General features: G+C 39.3%; 1 protein-coding gene across 2 annotated transcripts in view; it reads right to left on the bottom strand.

The window, feature by feature from the left end:
- The window catches only part of AKAIN1 (A-kinase anchor inhibitor 1), a 53482-nt gene extending 35051 nt beyond the window's left edge, over nucleotides 1-18431 (bottom strand). Inside the window, exon 1 of one of the 2 annotated variants that reach the window (XM_009433712.5) lies at nucleotides 17872-18431. In XM_009433712.5, coding sequence (XP_009431987.1) covers nucleotides 17872-17908 — 37 coding nt within the window. In that variant the 5' untranslated portion in view covers nucleotides 17909-18431. Of the gene's footprint in view, nucleotides 1-17432; nucleotides 17810-17871 lie in introns of those variants that run through there. The other variant, XM_054672362.1, reaches the window with a different exon arrangement.
- Between the last annotated feature and the right edge of the window lie 1424 nt (nucleotides 18432-19855).

The raw sequence follows: 19855 nt of genomic DNA, 5'->3' as shown, positions 1-19855 counted from the left end.
AGATACCCAGTAGTGGGATTGCTAGATCTAATGGTAGTTGTAGTTTTAGTTATTTGATAAATCAGGAGCCTGGCACACCTTCATCCTGTTCTGGTGGTGGCAGTGGTCATTAAAAGAAGATAACTTCAAGTAGAAGATAAACTTCAAGGGCTTAAGTTAGGACACACATCAAATACATCTGCTCCCCTTAGAAAGTTTCTTTTCAGCTCTTTAATATGCTCCTTCCTCGAGGACATCTTTATTGTTGTTTAAAGGCACTGAAGGCCATTTCTTTATAAGGTATATTCACGTACCTAAAAGGACATGACAAAAGGACTCTCTTTCACCTTCAGTAGCTTCTCTGTCCCCATCCCACACTCCAGCACTCACAAACAGAGCCCCATGCTTGGCCCAGTGGTGCTAAGGGATTATCGGTTGAGAAGGGTTTCTTTACTGGAGCACAGCTTTAGCCACCCCCACTGCAGGCTTCCCAGGAGGACTCAGACCCAGAGCAAGACACTCACTTTCTTCCCAAAAGAATTGACCCATCTTCCTCTCCAACCTTTGTTCTCTGCCCTTCAATCACAGCACTCTGACACTTTAGTGTCCTTCTTTATATTAAAGTCCTGCCCACTACCTAGCAGAGTACATAGTTCACAGAAGATAGGCAGCAAATGTTTGTGAAATAAATGAATCAAATTATATAAAGTGTTTATCCTCCATACTGCCCACCTATTTATGGCCTTAACTGATATCTTCAGCTCCATTCCCACCAAGGCTGCTGTTTTCTCTTTTCCCATGCCAGGTGCATGTGACTGAGAGATTCATGGGGAGAGACCTGCCCCTGTCTAAGGCAGGTACATGGAGGCGTGGTCATACCAGTTCTTTCTACTGATGGCCAACAGCTCCACTCAACTAGCACTGTCCTATAGGCACAACAAAGAATGGCAAGATAAGAGAAGCCTTACATATTGTGCTTCTTGACGTAAGTTATTTTTAGAGTAAAGTAACTGTTAATTATTAACTTGTATAGCATGACCTGATCAGGTGGTGAAATAATCTACTCTGAAGCATGAGTCGGATTGCAATTAAGGCTGTAGGGAACTTCATTCTAAATTCCCTGGTTGGAGAGTGATTAAAATCTCTTCTACAGTATGGCAATAAACACATAATTTCCCTTTTTATTCCCCCCAAAATGCAAAAATAAAATGGGAAGGCAGGAATAAGTGCACAAGAATGTTAGAAATAAATTCCATGGAGATAAAAATTAACAACTTGTGTCAGGCAACACAAGATGTGGATTCCATAGAGCCCTCCTGTCTAAATGTCAAACAGACTCATCATACTTGTCCAGAATAGAGATATTACATTCATAATTTCATTGTATTTCTGGAGTGCCACAGCAACACTTCTCTTAGTTTGAAAAAAAGAAAATACAGCCAGGTGTGGTGGCTCATGCCTATAATAGCAACAATTTGGGAAGGTGAGATGGAAGGATCCCTTGAGCCTAGGAGTTCAAGATCAGTCTGGTCACTGAGTGAAACCCCATCTCTTAAAAAAAAAAAAGTAAAATTTAGCCAGGCATGGTGGCACGTGGCTGTAGTCCCCGCTACTCAGGAGGCTGAAGTAAGAGGACTGATTGAGACCAGGAGGTTGAGGCTACAGTGAGCTGTGATTGCACCACTGCACTCCAGCCTGGGTGACAGAGTAAGACCTCATCTCAAAAAGAAAATAAAAGAAGTATAATTTTTAAAAGGAATTGAGAGAAGGCATTTTACTTTTGTCTGCTCATTGCAGCAAATCCATCAGCTGTGACTATTTGGAATATGGAACAGCATTTTAGCCACATGTTAAAGAAAGACAGTTCTACTTTGGCATTTAGTTATATAAAGTCGTTCCTTGCTGAAAAGTACATGTGATACATGTGGCACAGAGTAGGTCTTATACAAATGTTAGCTCCCTTGCCTTTTCTTACATTCATCTCATCTGCCCAGTAAAGGTCATTAGTGAGAGCTAAGATGCTAAACCTCTAAGGATGCTGAAGATGATGATGTGGAACAAGATTTTAAAAGAGGCACAGGAGTTATATTAACTTACTCAAAGTCACATAGCAAGTCACTGCTTTTGAAGAAAACACCAACCCTCTCCTAATCCCTAGCTAGTGACTGCATGGTTGTTTCACCAACAAGGTTTGTGGCTTCTTCCTAAGAACATTCAAGACCAAAGATAATGGTCAAAGAATAGTATCCAAGAATATATGTATCTGGCTCTGATATAAGACCACAGGATGGTAATGTAGGTCCTAATACCTCACAATACAAATTGACCCTACCTAAGTAATGAAGTATTAAAAACATAATGCACTATACCCTCACCAGAAAATCATCATTCAGGGCCATTGAGTGTACTTACACGTTCATCCTCATACCTAAACGTATTCAGCTTTTAAATATAGACGAGATCAGAATTATTCAGATCAGCAAGATGGCCATCTGCTTTCAAGCATGCAGCTGCTAGCCTTTAAACAGCAACTTTCCATGATTCATAACTTATTCATCTCAGGATGCACTCAGACATCTGCTTTATCATCAGCCTAGCTTATTGTAGCATTTTGCTTTAAATTTTTAATGTCTGCACAGGTAACATAGTGATCCAGTAAGTTGGTCTTTTTCCACAGAAACAATCAACTGTTTAGCTCCTAACTGATGATCCAATGTTGAGATCATCCACATGCAAATGTATATAAGATGCACATTATTAGTTATTCCTCTTTAAAACAACAATAACATCAGTAATAGCTTCCATTTAGCCGACCGTGGGCTAGGCAATTCATCTTTATTTTCACTACCACTCTGGAAAACAGATATTATGATATTCATTTTTCAAATAGGTATATCAGCAAGCTTGGATAACTTACCCAATGCCACTAAATGTGAAAGTGACAGAAATTAGTTGTTTGAACCCTGACCTGTGTGTCCCCAAACCCAAGCTTCTGCAACAACCAACTTTGCTTCATATTTGAATTGCTATGGAATAACTGAAATACTCTTATCAGTTTTATAGAGAAGGAGAGACTATAACTAGTCCAATTCCATTGATTTTCACCTCAAGAAAGCTCATGCATGTGGCACTTAATTAACATAAATGCTTTCAAAACTACAAAGCACGGTGTGAATTTATTAGGTCTTCTTATTCTTCTAGACAACTTTTGGTGATTCTGGCTGCCTATTCTTTTACTCTCCATCCCTGACAGCAGCATCCAGGAGTACATGAAGAATCTAGGAACTGTGCAAGGACAGAGTCCATTTCTCTGCAAGAGAGAAGAGCATCTTATATCCTCTAACTCTGAAGAAAAGGTGCTGGACATACAGAAGATTCTTTCTAAAGACACCAGTTTTACCTAGTGCACATATTTTTTTGTCCCTAACTCTATTATGCAAATTGTTTGTTGCCTCCTATTTAATAACTGTGCTGCATACAGAAAAAAAGTGGCCCAACTTTCAAATCCTGGTTCTGCAAACTAAAATAGGTCAGGCATTTAGAGCCTCACTTTTATCATCTGAAAGGAAAAATATAAATAATGGCACCTTTTGCTCTATGTCTTTTTTAAAAATGATATATAAAAGACAACTGAATGACATGAAAAAATTAAGAGTACATTGTGTAAACAATCACATCAAAAAATAATATGCATGTCAGGATAAAATTTTTGTTACAAAAATAGAAAGATATATTCATACAGACAAAGGATAGGAAATTATATTCAACATATTAATAATGATTAGTTGAATGATACTGTGAGTGATTTTTATATTTTAATTTGGTTAATTATGCTTTCTAAAATTTCTGAAACTACAACAACAAAAATTTTCAAATGATGAAATATAATTCAATTTTAAATGGTAATGGAAAATCAGAAAATATAGTAATTAGAGAAGAAAGACATGTAGGCAGTCAGTAGCCAACTTAAACCACCTTTAAAACTGTATGCAGTTGATTTAAAAAGCAAAATTAAAAAAAAAACCCAGTGTTGACTATAATGCAAAAGGTAGTTTAAAAGTAAAAATGAAGGAAAATAATGCAAAGTTGATTCCTGTTATTCACAGTTGTTATTTTCTATAAAGTTACTGCAAACACTTAATTAGATCATATGAAACCATTGCTCTTAGGAAAAATCAGGGTTAGTTTCCATGAGCCTCTATCACAATATTTTTTACAATTGAGCAATAAATACACAACCTTGTTTAATATATGTTTCTGTTTAAAGATACCTTACTTAACATATGCTGTTGATTCATTAACATTGATTTCACAACCAATAGTACTGTAACTCATGGCAGAACAAGCTGACCTAACACATGTATTTTCTCCATAAGGCACATCACAGGCTTCTTGTGCTTGGAAACACTTCAGCACTACATTCAAGAGTCATTTTAAACAGTGAAATCGCTAACAAAAAACACAAAAATATGAAACACATGGCACTAATAGAACACGAAAAGAACATTTGTTCATAGTATCAGAGCTGGAACAAAGAGAGAGTGTTCAACCTTAGCTAGGAATGTGTTAGGTGGCTCAATTTTTTTGCCACTCTGCACATGCCCCACAATGACAGCAAAAGTGCTGCACTGATTTGAGGGTTACAAATAAATTTTAGGGAGTAGGCAAATTTGCAAATATGATATTCACAAATAATGAGGATCCACAATATCATTCAAACACTAACCAAAAGAAAGCCGGTCCTAGTCAACATAGTACCAGAAGTCCTAACCAGAACAATCGGCAAAAGAAATAAATAAAAGACATCAAATAGGAGGAAAGTAAGTCAAACTCTGTCTGTTTGCAGACAATATGATTCTATCCCTAGAAAATTCCGTAGTCTCTGCCCAAATGCTCCTAGTTCTGATAAACAACTTCAGCAAAGTTCAGGATACAAAATCCATGCATGAAAACCAGTAGCATCTCTATACACCAATAACCTCAAAGCTGAGAGCCAAATTGAGAATGCAATCCCATTCACAATAGACACAAAAAAGAATAAAATACCTAGGAATACAGCTAACCAGGGAGGTAAAAGATCTCTACAACAAGAATTATAAAACACTGCCCAAAGAAATCAGAGGTGATACAAACAAATGGAAAAACATTCCATGCTCAAGAATAGGAAGAACCAATATTGTTAAAATGGCCATATTGCCCAAAGCAATTTACAGATTCAATGCTACTCCTATCAAACTACCAATGACATTCTTCACAGAATTAGAAAAAAACTATTTTAAAACTCATATGGAACCAAAAAATGGTCCTGAATAGCCAAGGTAACCCTCAGCAAAAAGAACAAAGCAGGAGGCATCACATTACTTAACTTCAAACTATACTACAAGGCTGCAAGTAACCAAAGCAGCATGATACTGGTACCAAAACAGACACATAAACCAATGGAACAGAATAGAGAGCCCAGAAATATTACTGCACACCTACCACCACCTGATCTTCAACAAAGTTGACAAGAACAAGCAGTGAGGAAAGGACTTTCTATTCAATAAATGGTGCTGGGATAGTTGCCTAGCCATATGTGGAAGATTGAAACTAGACCCTTTCCTTGCATTATATAAAAAATCAACTCAAATGGATTAAAGACTTATATGTAAAACTTAAAACTGTAAAAACCCTGGAAAATAACCTTGGAAATACCATTTGGGACATAGGCCCTGGCAAAGATTTCATGAAGAAGATGCCAAAAGCAATTGCGAAAAAAACAAAAATGGACAAATATGACCTAATTAAACTAAAGAGCTTTTGCACAGCAAAAGAATCTATCAACATAGTAAACAGACAACCTACAAAATGGTAGAAAAATATTTACGAACTATGCATCCAACAAAGGTCTAATATCCAGAATCTACAAGGAACTTAAACAAATTCACAAGCAAAAAATAAACAACCCCATTAAAAAGTGGGCAAAGGACGTGAACAGACATTTTTCAGAAGAAGACATACATGTAGCCAATAAGCATATAAAAAATGCTCAATATCACTAATCACTAGAGAAATGAAAATTAAAACAATGAGATACCATCTCACAACAATCAGAGTGACTACTCTTAAAAAGACAAAAATAACAGATGCTGGTGAGGTTTCAGAGAAAAGGGAATGCTCATACACTCCTGGTAGGAGTGTAAATTAGTTCAGCCATTGTGGAAAGCAGTTTGGTGATTTCTCAAAGAACTTATTTGACCCAGCAATCGTATTAATGGGTATATACCCAAAGAAATATAAATCATTCTACCATAAACACACATGCAGGTGTATGTTTATCACAGCACTATTCACAGTAGCTAAGACATGGAATCAACCTAAATGCCCATCAACAGTAGACTGGATAAACAAAATGTGGTATATATACACCATGGAATACTACACAACCATAAAAAAGAATGTCATCATGTCCTTTGCAGCAACATGGATGCAGCTGGAGCTGTAGGAGCTGGAGCTCCATAGATGCATGGGTGGAGCTGGAGGCCATTATCATAAGCAAACTAACACAGGAACAGAAAACCAAATACTGCATGTTCTCAGTTATAAGTGGGAGCTAAATATTGAGTACACATGGACACAAAGAAGGGAACAACAGACACCAGGGCCTACTTGAGGGTAGAGAGTGGGAGGAGGGAGAGTATAAAAAACTGCTTATCAAGTGCAATGATTATTACCTGGATGGCAAAATAATCCGTACACCAAACCCCTGTGAAATGCAGTTTACCTATGTAACAAACTTGAACATGTACTCCTGAACTGAAAATAAAAGTTGAAAAAAAGCACTGGATTTATTATCAGTCTAAATAACATTCAGAATGAGGTTACTAGAAATAAAGAGGGACACTCTCTAACAATAAAATGGCCAATTCACCAAGAAGACATAACAATCTCAAGTGTACATGCATCTAATGACAGAGCTTCAAAATACATACCACTAAAAGTGGTAAACCAAAATGAGGAATGGAAAAATCCTCAATTTTTTCTAGAGGCATTAGTACTCCTCTTCTAGTAATTAATATGCCAAGTAGGCTGAATATCAGTAAGGATATAAAAGAAGTAAACAACACCTTCAACTCACTGTATCAAAATGACATTTATAGAGCATTCCACCTGAAAGAGTAAAATATACATTGTTTTAAAGTGCATGTAAAACATTCACCAAGATAGACCACATTCTGGCTTATAAACATACCTTACCAAATTTAAAACAACTGAAACAATTGCAAGTTTATTATCCAATCATAATAGAATGAAACTAGAAATCAATAACAAAAATATATCCAGAGAATTCCCAAATAATTGGAGGCTAAACAATACACTTCTACATGATCCATGGGACAAAAAGGAGGTTTCAAGGGAAATTAGAAAATATTTTGAAATGAATGAAAATGAAAATACAACATCAAAATTTTTAGAATACTCTAAAGCAATGCTTAGCTGGAAATTTATAGCATTAAATTTGCTTATTTTAGAAAACAGAATGATCTAATATAAACAATATAAGTTTTGTCTTAAGTCAAGAAAAACAAGAGCAAAACAAAGTCAAAGCAAGAAGAAAAAAGGAAATAATAAAGAGCAGGAATCAACAAAATTGAAAACAGGAAAAACAATAAAGAAATCAATGAAACTAAGAGATGTATCTTTGAAATGATTTTAAAAACTAATAAACCTGTAGCCAAGCAGACAAGGAAAACCAGATAAGACACAGATTACTAATATCCAGAATGAAAGGGAAATGTCTTTGTCCATTTTCTGCTGCTATAACATAATACCTACAGACTTGGCAATTTACAAAGAACATAAGTTAATTTGGCTTATGGTTCTGGATGCTGGGAAGTCCAAAATCATGGCACTGTCATCTGGTGAGGATCATCCCATGGTGGGAAGGTGGAAGGCAGAAGCACATATATGAAACAGAGAGAAATGGAGCCAAACTTATTCTTTTGTCAGGAGCCCACTCCTGCAATAACTAACCCACTCCTACAATAATGGCATTAAGCCATTCATGAGGACACAAACTTCACAACTTAATTACCTGTTAAAGGTCCCCCCTCTTAATGTGGTTGTTACAATGGCGGTTAAATTTAAACATGAGTTTTGGAGGGACATCCAAACTACCGGATCCCATCCCTAGTCCCTCAAAACTCATGTTCTTCTCACAATGCAAAGTATCTTCATTTAATCCCAATAGTCCCAAAAGTTTTAACTTATTCCAGCATCAATTCAAAAGTTCAAAGTCCAGAGTCTCATCTAAATCAAAGATGGCTGAGATTCAAGGCGTGATTTACCCTGAGGCAAATTCCCTCTAGCTGTGAACCTGTGAAATCAAAACAAGTTACCTATTTCTAAAATGCAATGGTAGGACATGCATAGGATAGGCATTCCCATTCCAAAAGGGAGAAATAGGCCAGAAAAAAGGGTTAACTGACCCCCATGTAAGTCCAAAACCCAACAGAAAACAACATTGAATGTTAAAGCCGAAGAATAATATTCTTTGACTCAATGTCCTGAATCCTAGGCACCCTGGGACAGGAGTTGGGCCTCAAGGCTTTGGACAACCTTTCCCTCATGGTTTTGGTGGGCTCAGTTCATGCTTCAGCTCTCTTGGGTTGAAGTCTTTTGCCTGAATCTTTCCCAGGATGGCATTTTATGCTGGTAACCCTACAGTTCTGTGGTCTCAGGGGTGGCCTCACTTCCATGGATCCACTTGGCATTGCCCTACTGAGGAGTTCTATGGCAGCTCCACGCATGGGCAAGTTTCTTCCTGGGCACCAAGGTTGATTATTGTTAAGGACAAACCTCCCCAAAAAAGCTTCTTGGTACTGCTGACACTTCCCCTAAACCTCTCCGTGCTGCCCACCCCTCCCCATTATGCTTTGCAACTCTTCTCTGTGCCACCCACCCTTCCCCCTGAGCCCCTTTACACTTCTAAGCCCTTATCTAGGTCCCGCTGTGAAGCCAGCAGACTTTACCTATCAGGCCTTGCTGCAAAAAGCAAACCCTAATTACAAGCCATCCGGACTGCACAGGGGGATGTCATGGGAAGCATAAACAAATTTTACCTACACCCTCCTGTAAATTCTACCATAAATGTCACAAAGTGATATGTGGCAAAATTAACCAGCAAACAACTCCGGGATGTGGCCATACCAAAGAACTCCCCCAAACTCCCCTACCCAATATAAACCCCTCATTTTGTAAGCTCAGAGCTGCTCCTCTGACTGTTAAGAGGGCAGCCAGCAGGTTAATAAAGGCTTGCCTGAACTTGGGTCTCCTCTCTCTCTTGTCCTTTCTCTCTCAGCTGACCTTACAATTATGACTTTCTTTGAAATCTAGGTGGAAAAAGGCATGCCTTCACAGCTTTTATATTCTTGCACTCGCAGAATTAGCTTCATGTAGATGCCACCAAGGCTTACAGCTTGTACCTTTTAGAGCAGCAGGTAGAGCTACACCTGAGCCCATTTGAGTCACGGCTGGAGCAGCCAAGGAGAGTTATGCTGAAATGTAGGGAGCAGAGACCCAAGACAACTCTGTGCAGCAAGCCTGTGGAGGGCACCTCATCCCCATCCCCCAAAACCATTCTGCCCTCTTAAAGCTCTGAGCCAGGGATAAGAGGGGCAACCTAGAAGATCTTCGAAATGCCTTTGTAATCTTTCTCCCATTGTCTTTATGAATAACACCTGGCATCCTTCTATCCATTGTAATCTCTCTAGCAAATGATGACTTGGCCACAGCATTCTGCCCTCAGCATTCTCTAACAAACACACTTTTTCACTCTTTATATAGCCAGGCTCTTAATTTTTCAAATTTTTCTGCTCTGCTTCCATTTTAATTATAAATTTTGTCTTTAAGTCATTCCTTTCCTCTTACATCTCACTGTATGCTATTAAAAGTAACCATGCCAGATATCCTAATTCATCACTCTTAAATTCTGCATTCTGTAAAGCTCTCAGGCATGGACACAATTCAGTCCATGTCCTTGCTACTTTATAACAAGGATGGCCTTTACTCCAATTTTCAACCCCTTGTTCTTCATTTTCATCTGAGGCCTTATCCTTTACCATCCATATTTCTACCAACATTCTGGTCACAACCACTTAAATAATCTCTGAGAAATTTCAGACTTTTCCTACAGCTCTCTTTTTTTTTTTCCTGAGCCCCCACAAGAATCACCTTTAATGCTCTGTTCACAGCAATACAGACTTTTCTAGTCTGCTCCTCCAAATTCTTCCAGCTCCTACTCATTACTCAGTTCCAAGGTTGTTTCCATATTTTCAGGTATTTTTATAGCAACAGTCCAACTTCTCAGTATCAATTTTCTGTCTTAGTTCATTTTGTGTTGCCATACCAAAATACAACAGACTTAGTGATTTATGCGGAAAAGAAATTTATTTGGCTCACGATTCTGGATGCCAGGAAGTCCAAGAGTATGGTGCTCATATTTGGCAAGGGTCACCCCATGGTGGAAGGCAAAAGCAAGCATGTGAGACAGAGAGAGTAATGGGGCTGAAATCATCCTTTTATCAACAGCTCACTTCTGTGATAACTAATTACTCACTCTTGCAATAGTGGTATTAATCCACTCATGAGGGGAGAATCCTCATGACCTAATCACCTCTTAAAGGTCTACTTCTTAATACTGTTATAATGGCAACTAAATTTCAACATGAGTTTTGCAGGGGTTATTACTATAGAACCCATGTACATTAAATAGAAAAGAGAATATTACAAACAACTGTATTCATGAAAATTCAACAAATTAAATGAAATAAGCAAATTTACTAAAAAGCTACTGAAATTCACTCAAGATAAACAAAATAAACCTATATTTACTAAAAATTGAATTTGTAATTAATGACCTCCCTATGAACAAAACTCTATAACCATATAGTTTTACTGGTGAAGGAAACATTTAAAAAAGAAATTATACAATCGGTCTTATATAAGCAGAAAAAATTGAAAAATTCACATCATTTTCTAATAGTAGCCCAATCTGTTTGTGCTACTATAATAAAAATATCATAGACTGGGTAGCTTAAACTTTAGACATTTATTTTACACAGTTCTAGAGGCTAGGAAATCCAAGATCAAAGTGTCAACCAGTTCAGTTCCTGGTGTGTGGCTCTCTTCCTAACTTGCATATGAATGCCTTCTTCCTGTATTCCCATATGGCAGAGAAAGAGATAATATCTCTCATGTCTCTTTCTGTAAAGTTACTAGTTCCATTTATAAGGGTCCCACCCCCACGACCTCTTCTAACCCTAATTATGTTCCAAAGGCCCTACTGCAAATACCATCACAGTAGAGGTTAGGGTTTCAATATGTAAATTGGTGATGAGGGAACATTTGAAAATATTCAACATCTATTGATGATAAAATCTCTCAGCAAACTAGGAATAGAAGGAAACTTCTCTAACCTAATAAAAAGTATCCACAACAAAACAAAACTGCAGCTAATTTCATGCTTAATGGTAAAAGACTGAATGCTTTCCCCTAAGATTGTAAACAAGGCAAGAATGTCTTCTTATTACTCCTATTTAATATTGTACTAGAAGCACTAGTCTGTACAAAAAGGCATAAAATTAGAAAAGAAGAAATAAAACTTTTTTCAAAGTACCTGTCTACATTTAAAAATCCTAAGGAATCTACAACTTATCTCTTACAACTAATAAAGAGTGAAGCAAGAACATAGAAAACAAGGTCAACATGCGAAATTGAACCATACATAGTATAAACTAGCAATGAATGTGCGGACATCAAATTGTTTTTAAATTACATGTACAATAGCTCCCCCCAAAAGATACATTTAGGTATAATATAGCAAAATATGCAAGATCTGTATGCTGAAAGCTACAAAATTCTGATGAAATGAAGAAGAGCTAAATAAACTAAGAGACACATCTGTTTATGAATTGGGGCTCAACATAGTTAAGAAGTTCATTCTCCACACACTGATCCATAGATTTCAGGAAATTCCATCTAAATTTAGGCAGGCTTTTATGTAGATATAGGCAACCTGACTCTAAAATTTATATGGAAAGGTAAAGGAACTACAGTAGCCAAAATAATGTTGAAAAAAAAAAGTTGGAGGACTTACACTATTTGGTTTTAAGACTTACTGCAGGTTGAGTATTCCTTATCCAAAATGCTAAGGGCAAGAAGCATTTTAGATTTTGGATTTTTTTCAGATTTTGGAATCTTTGCATATACATAATGAGGTATCTTGTGACTAGGACTCATGTCTAAATACAAAATTCATTCATATTTCATATATATCTTATGCACATAGCCTATATGCATATATTTCTTATACACATATATTTCATATACATCTTATACACATAGAAGGTAGCTTTCAATGATATTTTAAATAATTTTGTGCATCAAACAACGTTTGTGTTAAATATGTGTGGAGTTTTCCATTTGTGGCATCATGTCAGTGCTCAAAAAAGTTTCAGATTTTGGAGTATTTTGGATTTCAGATTTTTGGATTAGGCATGCTCCACCTGTATAAAAATATAGTGATAAAGACAGTGTGGTCTTAATGAAAGGACACACATATAGATTAATTCAACAGACTAAAGGTTTAAAAATAGATGCTCATAAATATAGTCAATTAGGTTTTGTTGTTGTTTGTTTTTAGGAAAAGGATCTTGTTCTGTCTTCCAGTCTGGAGTGCAGTGGCTCAATCCTACCTCAAAAAGGATCCTCCCAGCTCATTCTCCCTAGTAGCTGGAACTACAGGCATGTGCAACCACACAGAGCTAATTTTCTTTCTTTCTTTCTTTCTTTCTTTCTTTCTTTCTTTCTTTCTTTCTTTCTTTCTTTTCTTTTTTGGTAGAGACAAGGACTATGTTCTAAAATTTCCCTGGCCTCAAACAATTCTCCTGCCTTGGCGTCCCAAAGTATTGGGGTTACAGAAGGTGCTGTCTATGAGAAAGTGGGCCCTCTCCACACATCGAATCTGCCAACATCTTGGACTTGGAATTCCAGCCTCCAGAACTGTGAGAAATAAATTTCTATGATTTGTAAGCCATTCTATCTACGGTATGTGGTTGAAGCATTCCCAGTGGTCTAAAACTTGGTATGGTTTCATTTATACAACAGTCTGAAAAGGCAAATCCATGGGGATAGGAAAGAGATCAGTGGTCACCAGAGATTGGTGGGGTGAGGGGGAAGGGGGAACGGTTTGACTACAAAGGGGTAGCACAAGAGAAAAACTAAGTGGAATGAAACTGTTTTGTGGTCATTACATGAATCTATACATATGTTGAAACTCATATAACTCTATGCCAAAAAAGCCAATTTTTCTGTATGTTAATTTTTAAAATAATACATAAATAGAAGTTGAAAGACTATGCTAACAGAAAAGAATTTTTTGTGTTGGCACATTGTAAACCTCACAGTTATGACAGTCAGATATATAATTTGTTTATTTATCAATGTGTCAGGAATTTGTTAAGAGGTTTATATAAATGAATAAAAGTTATAAATACCTTGCAATAAATACTTTCTTATATGTATTTGGAAATTCTTTCTAGAAATATTGGTGCGAAATATTTTTCAGATGAAGCTTAGATGTCAAGAGACTGGCTGTCTTTTTGCTTACAATTACACCATTTTTATTCCTCCATGAAATCCTTGTTATCATACCTTGCCTAATTTTTATGCAAGAAAAGAAATATTTTTATGTTGGCAATTCACCTGACTTGAAGGCAATCCAAGCAAATCAAGTATATATTAGGCCTATTCACAAGAAAGATAGACTAATCCCTGAATTATATATTAATCATGAAAGAAAGTGGGGAATGGCCCAGGGATAAGGTAACTTCTGCCCTCACTTTCCACCTCACACTCTGTTTCTTATTAGCTCTTCCTCAAGGAAGAAGGAATTTAGGAAAAGAAACCTGATTGTTCGGAGTCTGGAATTCTTTGGGTGAAACCATGGTACTGAAAAGGCATTTGAATTTGTGAACATTCCCTCTTTCTCTTCCTGGAATTAGGCCAAGAAATATCCTGACATTCTCTTGTGTACTTTGTCACCTTTAATACCAATGGTCAGTGGTCTTTCTTCCTTGTTCCTCATTGACTTTGTCTACAAATTAGTAATAATTCCTTGATATTTCCCCACAAAACCAAGAGCACTGTATTAGAAGTACAGAACTCCTCCCAGAAATGTTTTTCCTCCTGAATGTAAGATATTGCTATAGCCACAGTCTAAATAACCTGGATCAGTTTAGTATTATGGGACAAATATATTGCTCCATATTGGTTGTGTCACCCCCTTTCCTTTGGCCCTGGTAGTATGCTTCTTAGCTTTCTCATATTGCTTTTGAAATTTTCTACGTTCAGTTTATGGGGGTGGGAGGAGGAGGAATAAAGCAATTTAGGAAAAGGAAGCAAGAGGCCTCATTTTAGTCTTTAGCCTAAGTCATGTAGACTAGCTTAGTTTAACTTCTATTTAGGTATATATGGTACTTACACAGAAATTAATATATATGTATACTTTATACCTCATTTAACTGTTAATAATTTTGTATAGTTCCTTTAGACAGAAACATAAATAAATGATGGGCTTCAAGTAATTAAATCCTTAAAAAATCAGTAGTCATGCCCCTTACCTTCAAGGGGTTTGAAAACTGGCATGCACAAAATTAAAACCCTCCTAAATTATAGTCTATTAATAATAAGAGAAAGAGGAAAAAATAGAATTGAACTGTCTGCCTCATGCAAACTGAAAAACAACCCAAATACCCTGTCCAATTTAAGCTGTATTCTTTACAATCTATAGACTAACTGAAACAAAAAAATGTAAGAATATGTTATGGCATATAAGACTAAATCCTAAATAGGGTTAATAAAGTCTCATTCTAATTCCCCCTCATTCCATTGTACTTCTGGACTAGAACTTGTTCTACAAATATCTGTCACTCTTCACCTTTGCCTTTAAGGTAAGGAGCCAGGAGAATCATTCAAAGGGAGACCAGTTAGCTGAGGCAAGTTCAGAACTGTACCTCAGGGTTCTTGCCCTCCTGTGCTAAAATCCAAAAAAGCTACAATGTGTTTTGAAGGGCACAGTACCCACTGACCCAATTTTATGAATAGTTCCTTGTAAATTTATTGTTGTATTCATCTTGGCTTATATAACACCCTTTTAATAATTTTGGAGTGATCTTAGCACATGACCCTGTTTCTTCCCTTTCTGAGTGTTAGGTTAGCTTGAAAGAAAGGGGTGGGAGTGTATTTCCTTTAACTAGTACAAAACATCTGGATTCCCAGATTATTATAGAGATTTAGAAAAGCAATAGGCAAGAAATGAGGTTGCAGTGCTGAAAATCTGGCGGAGTTCAAAAGCAATTCATTGTTCTGCTTTTCTTTCAGAATAATACACATCACTATACGAATTAGAAAACAAATGATCCATAGATGAGAAGGTAAGTTGACACAGTATTTTTAGCATCCTGTTCTTATTGTCCCAAATGCTTATGATTTTTCAAGAGAACCCCAAAATTGAAGAAGTGATGAAAAAAAAAGTTTCTCCAGACGTTTCTGTATCTATCCTATCCAGGTCAATTCACGCCATCTCTGACAGTTATGAATAACTTCTACTTTCCACACAGAACAAAACACTAATACAAAACTTGAAAGTAAAATGGAAAAGTAAAGTCCTGTCCAAATTGTGGGCTCTTTAAACCAAGCCAGTCTACTCCAGAAATTCCCCACTGTTCATTACAGTGGCCATCACTCACGATCTTGCTTTTAGAAAATGCCTAGTTAACATCACGCAACAACCCTAACTCTTGTACAACACCATATCCCTCCCCTCCTTGGAATGGAAAGGATATGCTGAGTCTCTGGCTACATCTGACCTTGGACCAAAAATCATCTACCCCTGGAGCCAGTGAGATATTTTGTCAGGAAGAAAGGTTGTGGGAGAAAAAGACAGAATGCGAGGTCAGAAAACTCCATTAGAGACTAGCAAGATTATCTGGAACCAGCCTCCCTGGGGATGGTAGAGTAGGAATGATATTCCTTAACTCTCAGGGTAATTAGGAGATCAAATGAGATAGCAGCATGAAACTGCTTTGTAAAGTGTTAAGTGCTGTATAAATGCAGCAAAGAGCTGTTTTCCAACTTCCTTGCTCCAGTGTTGATTGAATGTCCTTTGCTATATGGAACAACTTCCTCCCTTGAGTTATTTAGGATGGGCATGGGAAGAGCTCCTGGGCATTCCTTTAAGGCGTTCCTCTAAGAACCACTGCCTGTGGTAAAGCCAGAGCCTACAGAAACTCATCCCTCCCTCCCCAGCTAGCATTCTGAGGGGGAGGGGGAGGGGACTGACTTGCTCTTCTCAGGTTTTGCAAATTGAATTTTTTGAAGAAAACACTCAATTCTTCCCTTAAAAAAAAAAAAATGCATTACGCCTTTTCTCCCCAGCCATCTGAAGCCCATGACCACAGCAAATACATGCCAATCTTTCAAGTTAAAGACCCCAGGAACAAAGCTAGAGAGTTCTAGGCCCCTCCAGCCTTCCCCACTCCGTTTTCCACAGCAGTCTTTAACGAAATCAGACCCTAAAATGCGTGAGAGAGAAATACTTTGGATCTACCCCTAGAGACAGCGTCGGACGTTCACAATGACCACGCTTTTCCCCGCTTCCTCGATTAGCCTGGCCTCCCTTGCTCCAGTGGGGCGGACTCAAATGCACACGCACGCACACGCCGCCAAGCCGGTCAACCGCAGACAACTCTGACTCTTCGCCAACTAGTAGCCACGGAGAGCAGCAAAGGGACCAAGGTCCTTCACTGCCTGCTCCAAAAAGACACGGCAACCTCCAGCGGCGCCGCAGTAGCTGCCTCTGTGCTGCAGCCTCCGGTCGGAGTTTCAGGTCTAATTCCTTAAGAAGTATCGCTCCTCTGCCCTTCGTCCTACTCCCCTTGGCTTCGCCCACTTCGCCTCCTTCTCCTCGGGAGGCCAGGAGGACCCGGGTCACTTTGCCAATTCTGCGGAGGGGGAAGTAGCAGTGAAGGAGATTCCTACGCAAGTAGCCCGAAGCCCACTACTCTTTGCCCCACCTCTCCACTCTCTTGCCCGTGTAGGTGCCGGTGCTGCTGGCGAAAGTCCCAGTTCTTAAGGCTCCTGAGTTCGGATGGGGTGTGGAAGAGCCAGATGGGAAGAGAAGCAGCGGGACGAGGGCAAGGAAGGGCTGGAGATTGTTAGAGGACAGATGGGGCGGGACTGGGGAGAGGGGCGAAGGCGACGCGCCGAGGCACTCCTCCGCCCCATGAGCACAGACAGTAACTCCAAAACGCGCAGATGGGCCGTAAGGTAAAGAGGCCTTCTTTCCCTCTCCTCCCCGTCCTCTACCCCGCTCCCCTCCTAGACACTTGGTGAAAAAGCAAGGTGCGGTGTACCTGGAGCGAACACCATGATTTCTTCCAGCCGCTACGCCCCTAGATTAAGAGAGAAAGACAGGCAGACGGAGGATGGGAAGAAGGCCGGACTTGGCGGGGTCCGGTGCAGGAGGGCGCGCTGCGCGGGCGGCGGGCGGGCGGCGGGCGGGACGGTCAGCACCCCGGACAGCTCCCGCCGCTAGATCCTGGGGCCGCAGCTCCAGCCGCCGCCGCGCGCTCTGCCTCCACAATGCACCGCTGCGCCCGCGGCCACAGCGGCGGCGGGAGGAGGAGAGTGAATCCCCGCTCAGTCCATCCCTCATTCCTGTGCCAGCTCGGCGATGTACACTGCTGCTTAGGGAGCAAAGCACTTCCACCGCTTTCACGCGACGAAGGTCGGAAGAGCAAGAGAGAGAAAGGTAAACTTCCCGGCAGGGGACAGTTAATTGCTTTTAATTACCTGCTGTGGCTCGTCGCCGTGGATATTGGACTGACATTTAAGATAGATTTGTCAAAAAAAAAAAAAAAAAAACTCTAAGAGCTTTCTTTACTCTCGAGGATGACTCTGAGTTCTCCGAGTTGGGCTGGCTCGAATAGAGGGGCGGGTCTGTCAAGTTAATAGGTCTTGGAGGTCCGTGAGTCCTCTCTCGCGAGTCCCAGTCCTCTGCTAACGTCAGGAAGAGAGCAAGAGGAAGGACAGAGTGACTATGGAGCGCTCGAGGAGGGCGCTACTATCAGGTTCCGCTCCCAGGTGGCAAATCCGGCTCTGAAAGCTCCTAAGCTTGAAGGTCCTCAAGGTCATCACTTTAGAAAAAGCAAGGCCGGCCAGGGCACAGGAAAGATAACGCATACACCCTTCACAAGGAAGAGCCAACAGAGCCCCCCGCAAGTGTAAGAACAGCCCTGAGATCAATCAAGAAACATCAGTTCTTCCCCTATCCTCACCCAGCTGAAAACTGTGTCTGCATGCCCCGCTCATACACCCAGTTCTACCTTAAAGGTACTGGGACTGCCTTATGCTCACTTCATCCTCCTAATCATTGCTCACTTTAGGTATCTATTCCCTAATAATGTCTGTGCAGTGTGAACAACCCACACTAGATGTCACCCAGCTTGAAACAGGTCCATGTGGGTTACAAACCCAAAGCTAAAGCCACCCAGAATCCACCAGCCTCTCCCCTATTTTTCCAGCTAAATAAGGTTTTCCAAGAACAAAGGTAATCAAGGTCATCTCCAGTGTTTTATGGGGTTTCTTCACTTGCAACTATCCCTGGAAAATGTAACTATTCTGAAAATTAAGTATTTCCTGATAATTGGTTGATGGCAATAAGTTCTACAGTCTTTTGGCAAATATAAAGCATCCAAATAGCCTGATTGGCACTGTTTTTTTTCAAAGCCATCCGATAGACTGAAAATGCAAATCGTTTTACAGCTTTTGAACTACAGTTTGCATGGAGGCATATGGGCAGCCTCAACATAATACAATCAGTACTGCTGTTAGCACCTGGCTCAACACAGGCTTGAACATATGGGGCCTACCCCAGCAGCAGCAAGATGAAAGTCAGCTGATGGGCAGGATGAAGCGTGTGCATGACAGGATAGAGTTCTCCCATTTTGCCAAGTTTCTCCAATGATGCTTCACTCTGTCTTCTTTTCTTCATCCCACGGGAAGTGTAAAACAGTATTTAAAATAATTTTGGAATGAAAGGTGTTTTTCTTGTAACACACTCAAAAGGGCTGTCTTTTACAGCCCTTATGTTTAAATGGGCTTTCATCTCCCAATACATAAACAGTTACCCATGATTAAGTTCAAGGAAAAGCAATATAGTATAGGAAAAACAACAACAAAAGACTTAAGAATCAGTCAGACTGAGACCCAGGTACCACATCCTCATCATTTACTAGATGCATGACCTTAAATAAGTTACTTAACCTGTCCTGTCTCATCTGCAATATAAGGATTAAGGTATCTTGAAGGTTTGTTGTAAGGATTAGCTGTGAGATGGATTAACAGATTAATTAAGAGAGAGCACAGCCTCAATTAAACTCATTCCAGGAAATCACTGGCACCCTGGGAGTAGAGTACACCCTATGGGAAAGCAAACAAAATATGTTAGATCAGTGCTTCTCAAACATTAATGTGCATAAGAATCCTATGGAGATCTTGTTTTTAAAAAAAGGTTATGATTCAGCAGTGATATGTATGGTTTGGCTGTGTCCCCATGAAATCTCAACTTGAATTGTATCTCCCAGAATTCCCACATATTGTGGGAGGAACCCAGTACGAATCAATTGAATCATGGGGGCCGGTCTTTCCCATGCTAATCTCGTGATAGTAAATAAGTCTCGTGAGATACGATGGTTTATCAGTATCAGAGGTTTCTGCTTTTGCTTCTCTCTCATTTTCCCTTGCCACTGCCATGTAAGACGAGCCTTTTGCCTCT

Source organism: Pan troglodytes, chromosome 17, assembly GCF_028858775.2.
Source record: "Pan troglodytes isolate AG18354 chromosome 17, NHGRI_mPanTro3-v2.0_pri, whole genome shotgun sequence".
NCBI classification, from domain to species: Eukaryota; Metazoa; Chordata; class Mammalia; order Primates; family Hominidae; genus Pan; species Pan troglodytes.
The sequence above is the reverse complement of the archived record's forward strand: the minus strand, read 5'-3'. Positions and strand labels throughout refer to the sequence as shown.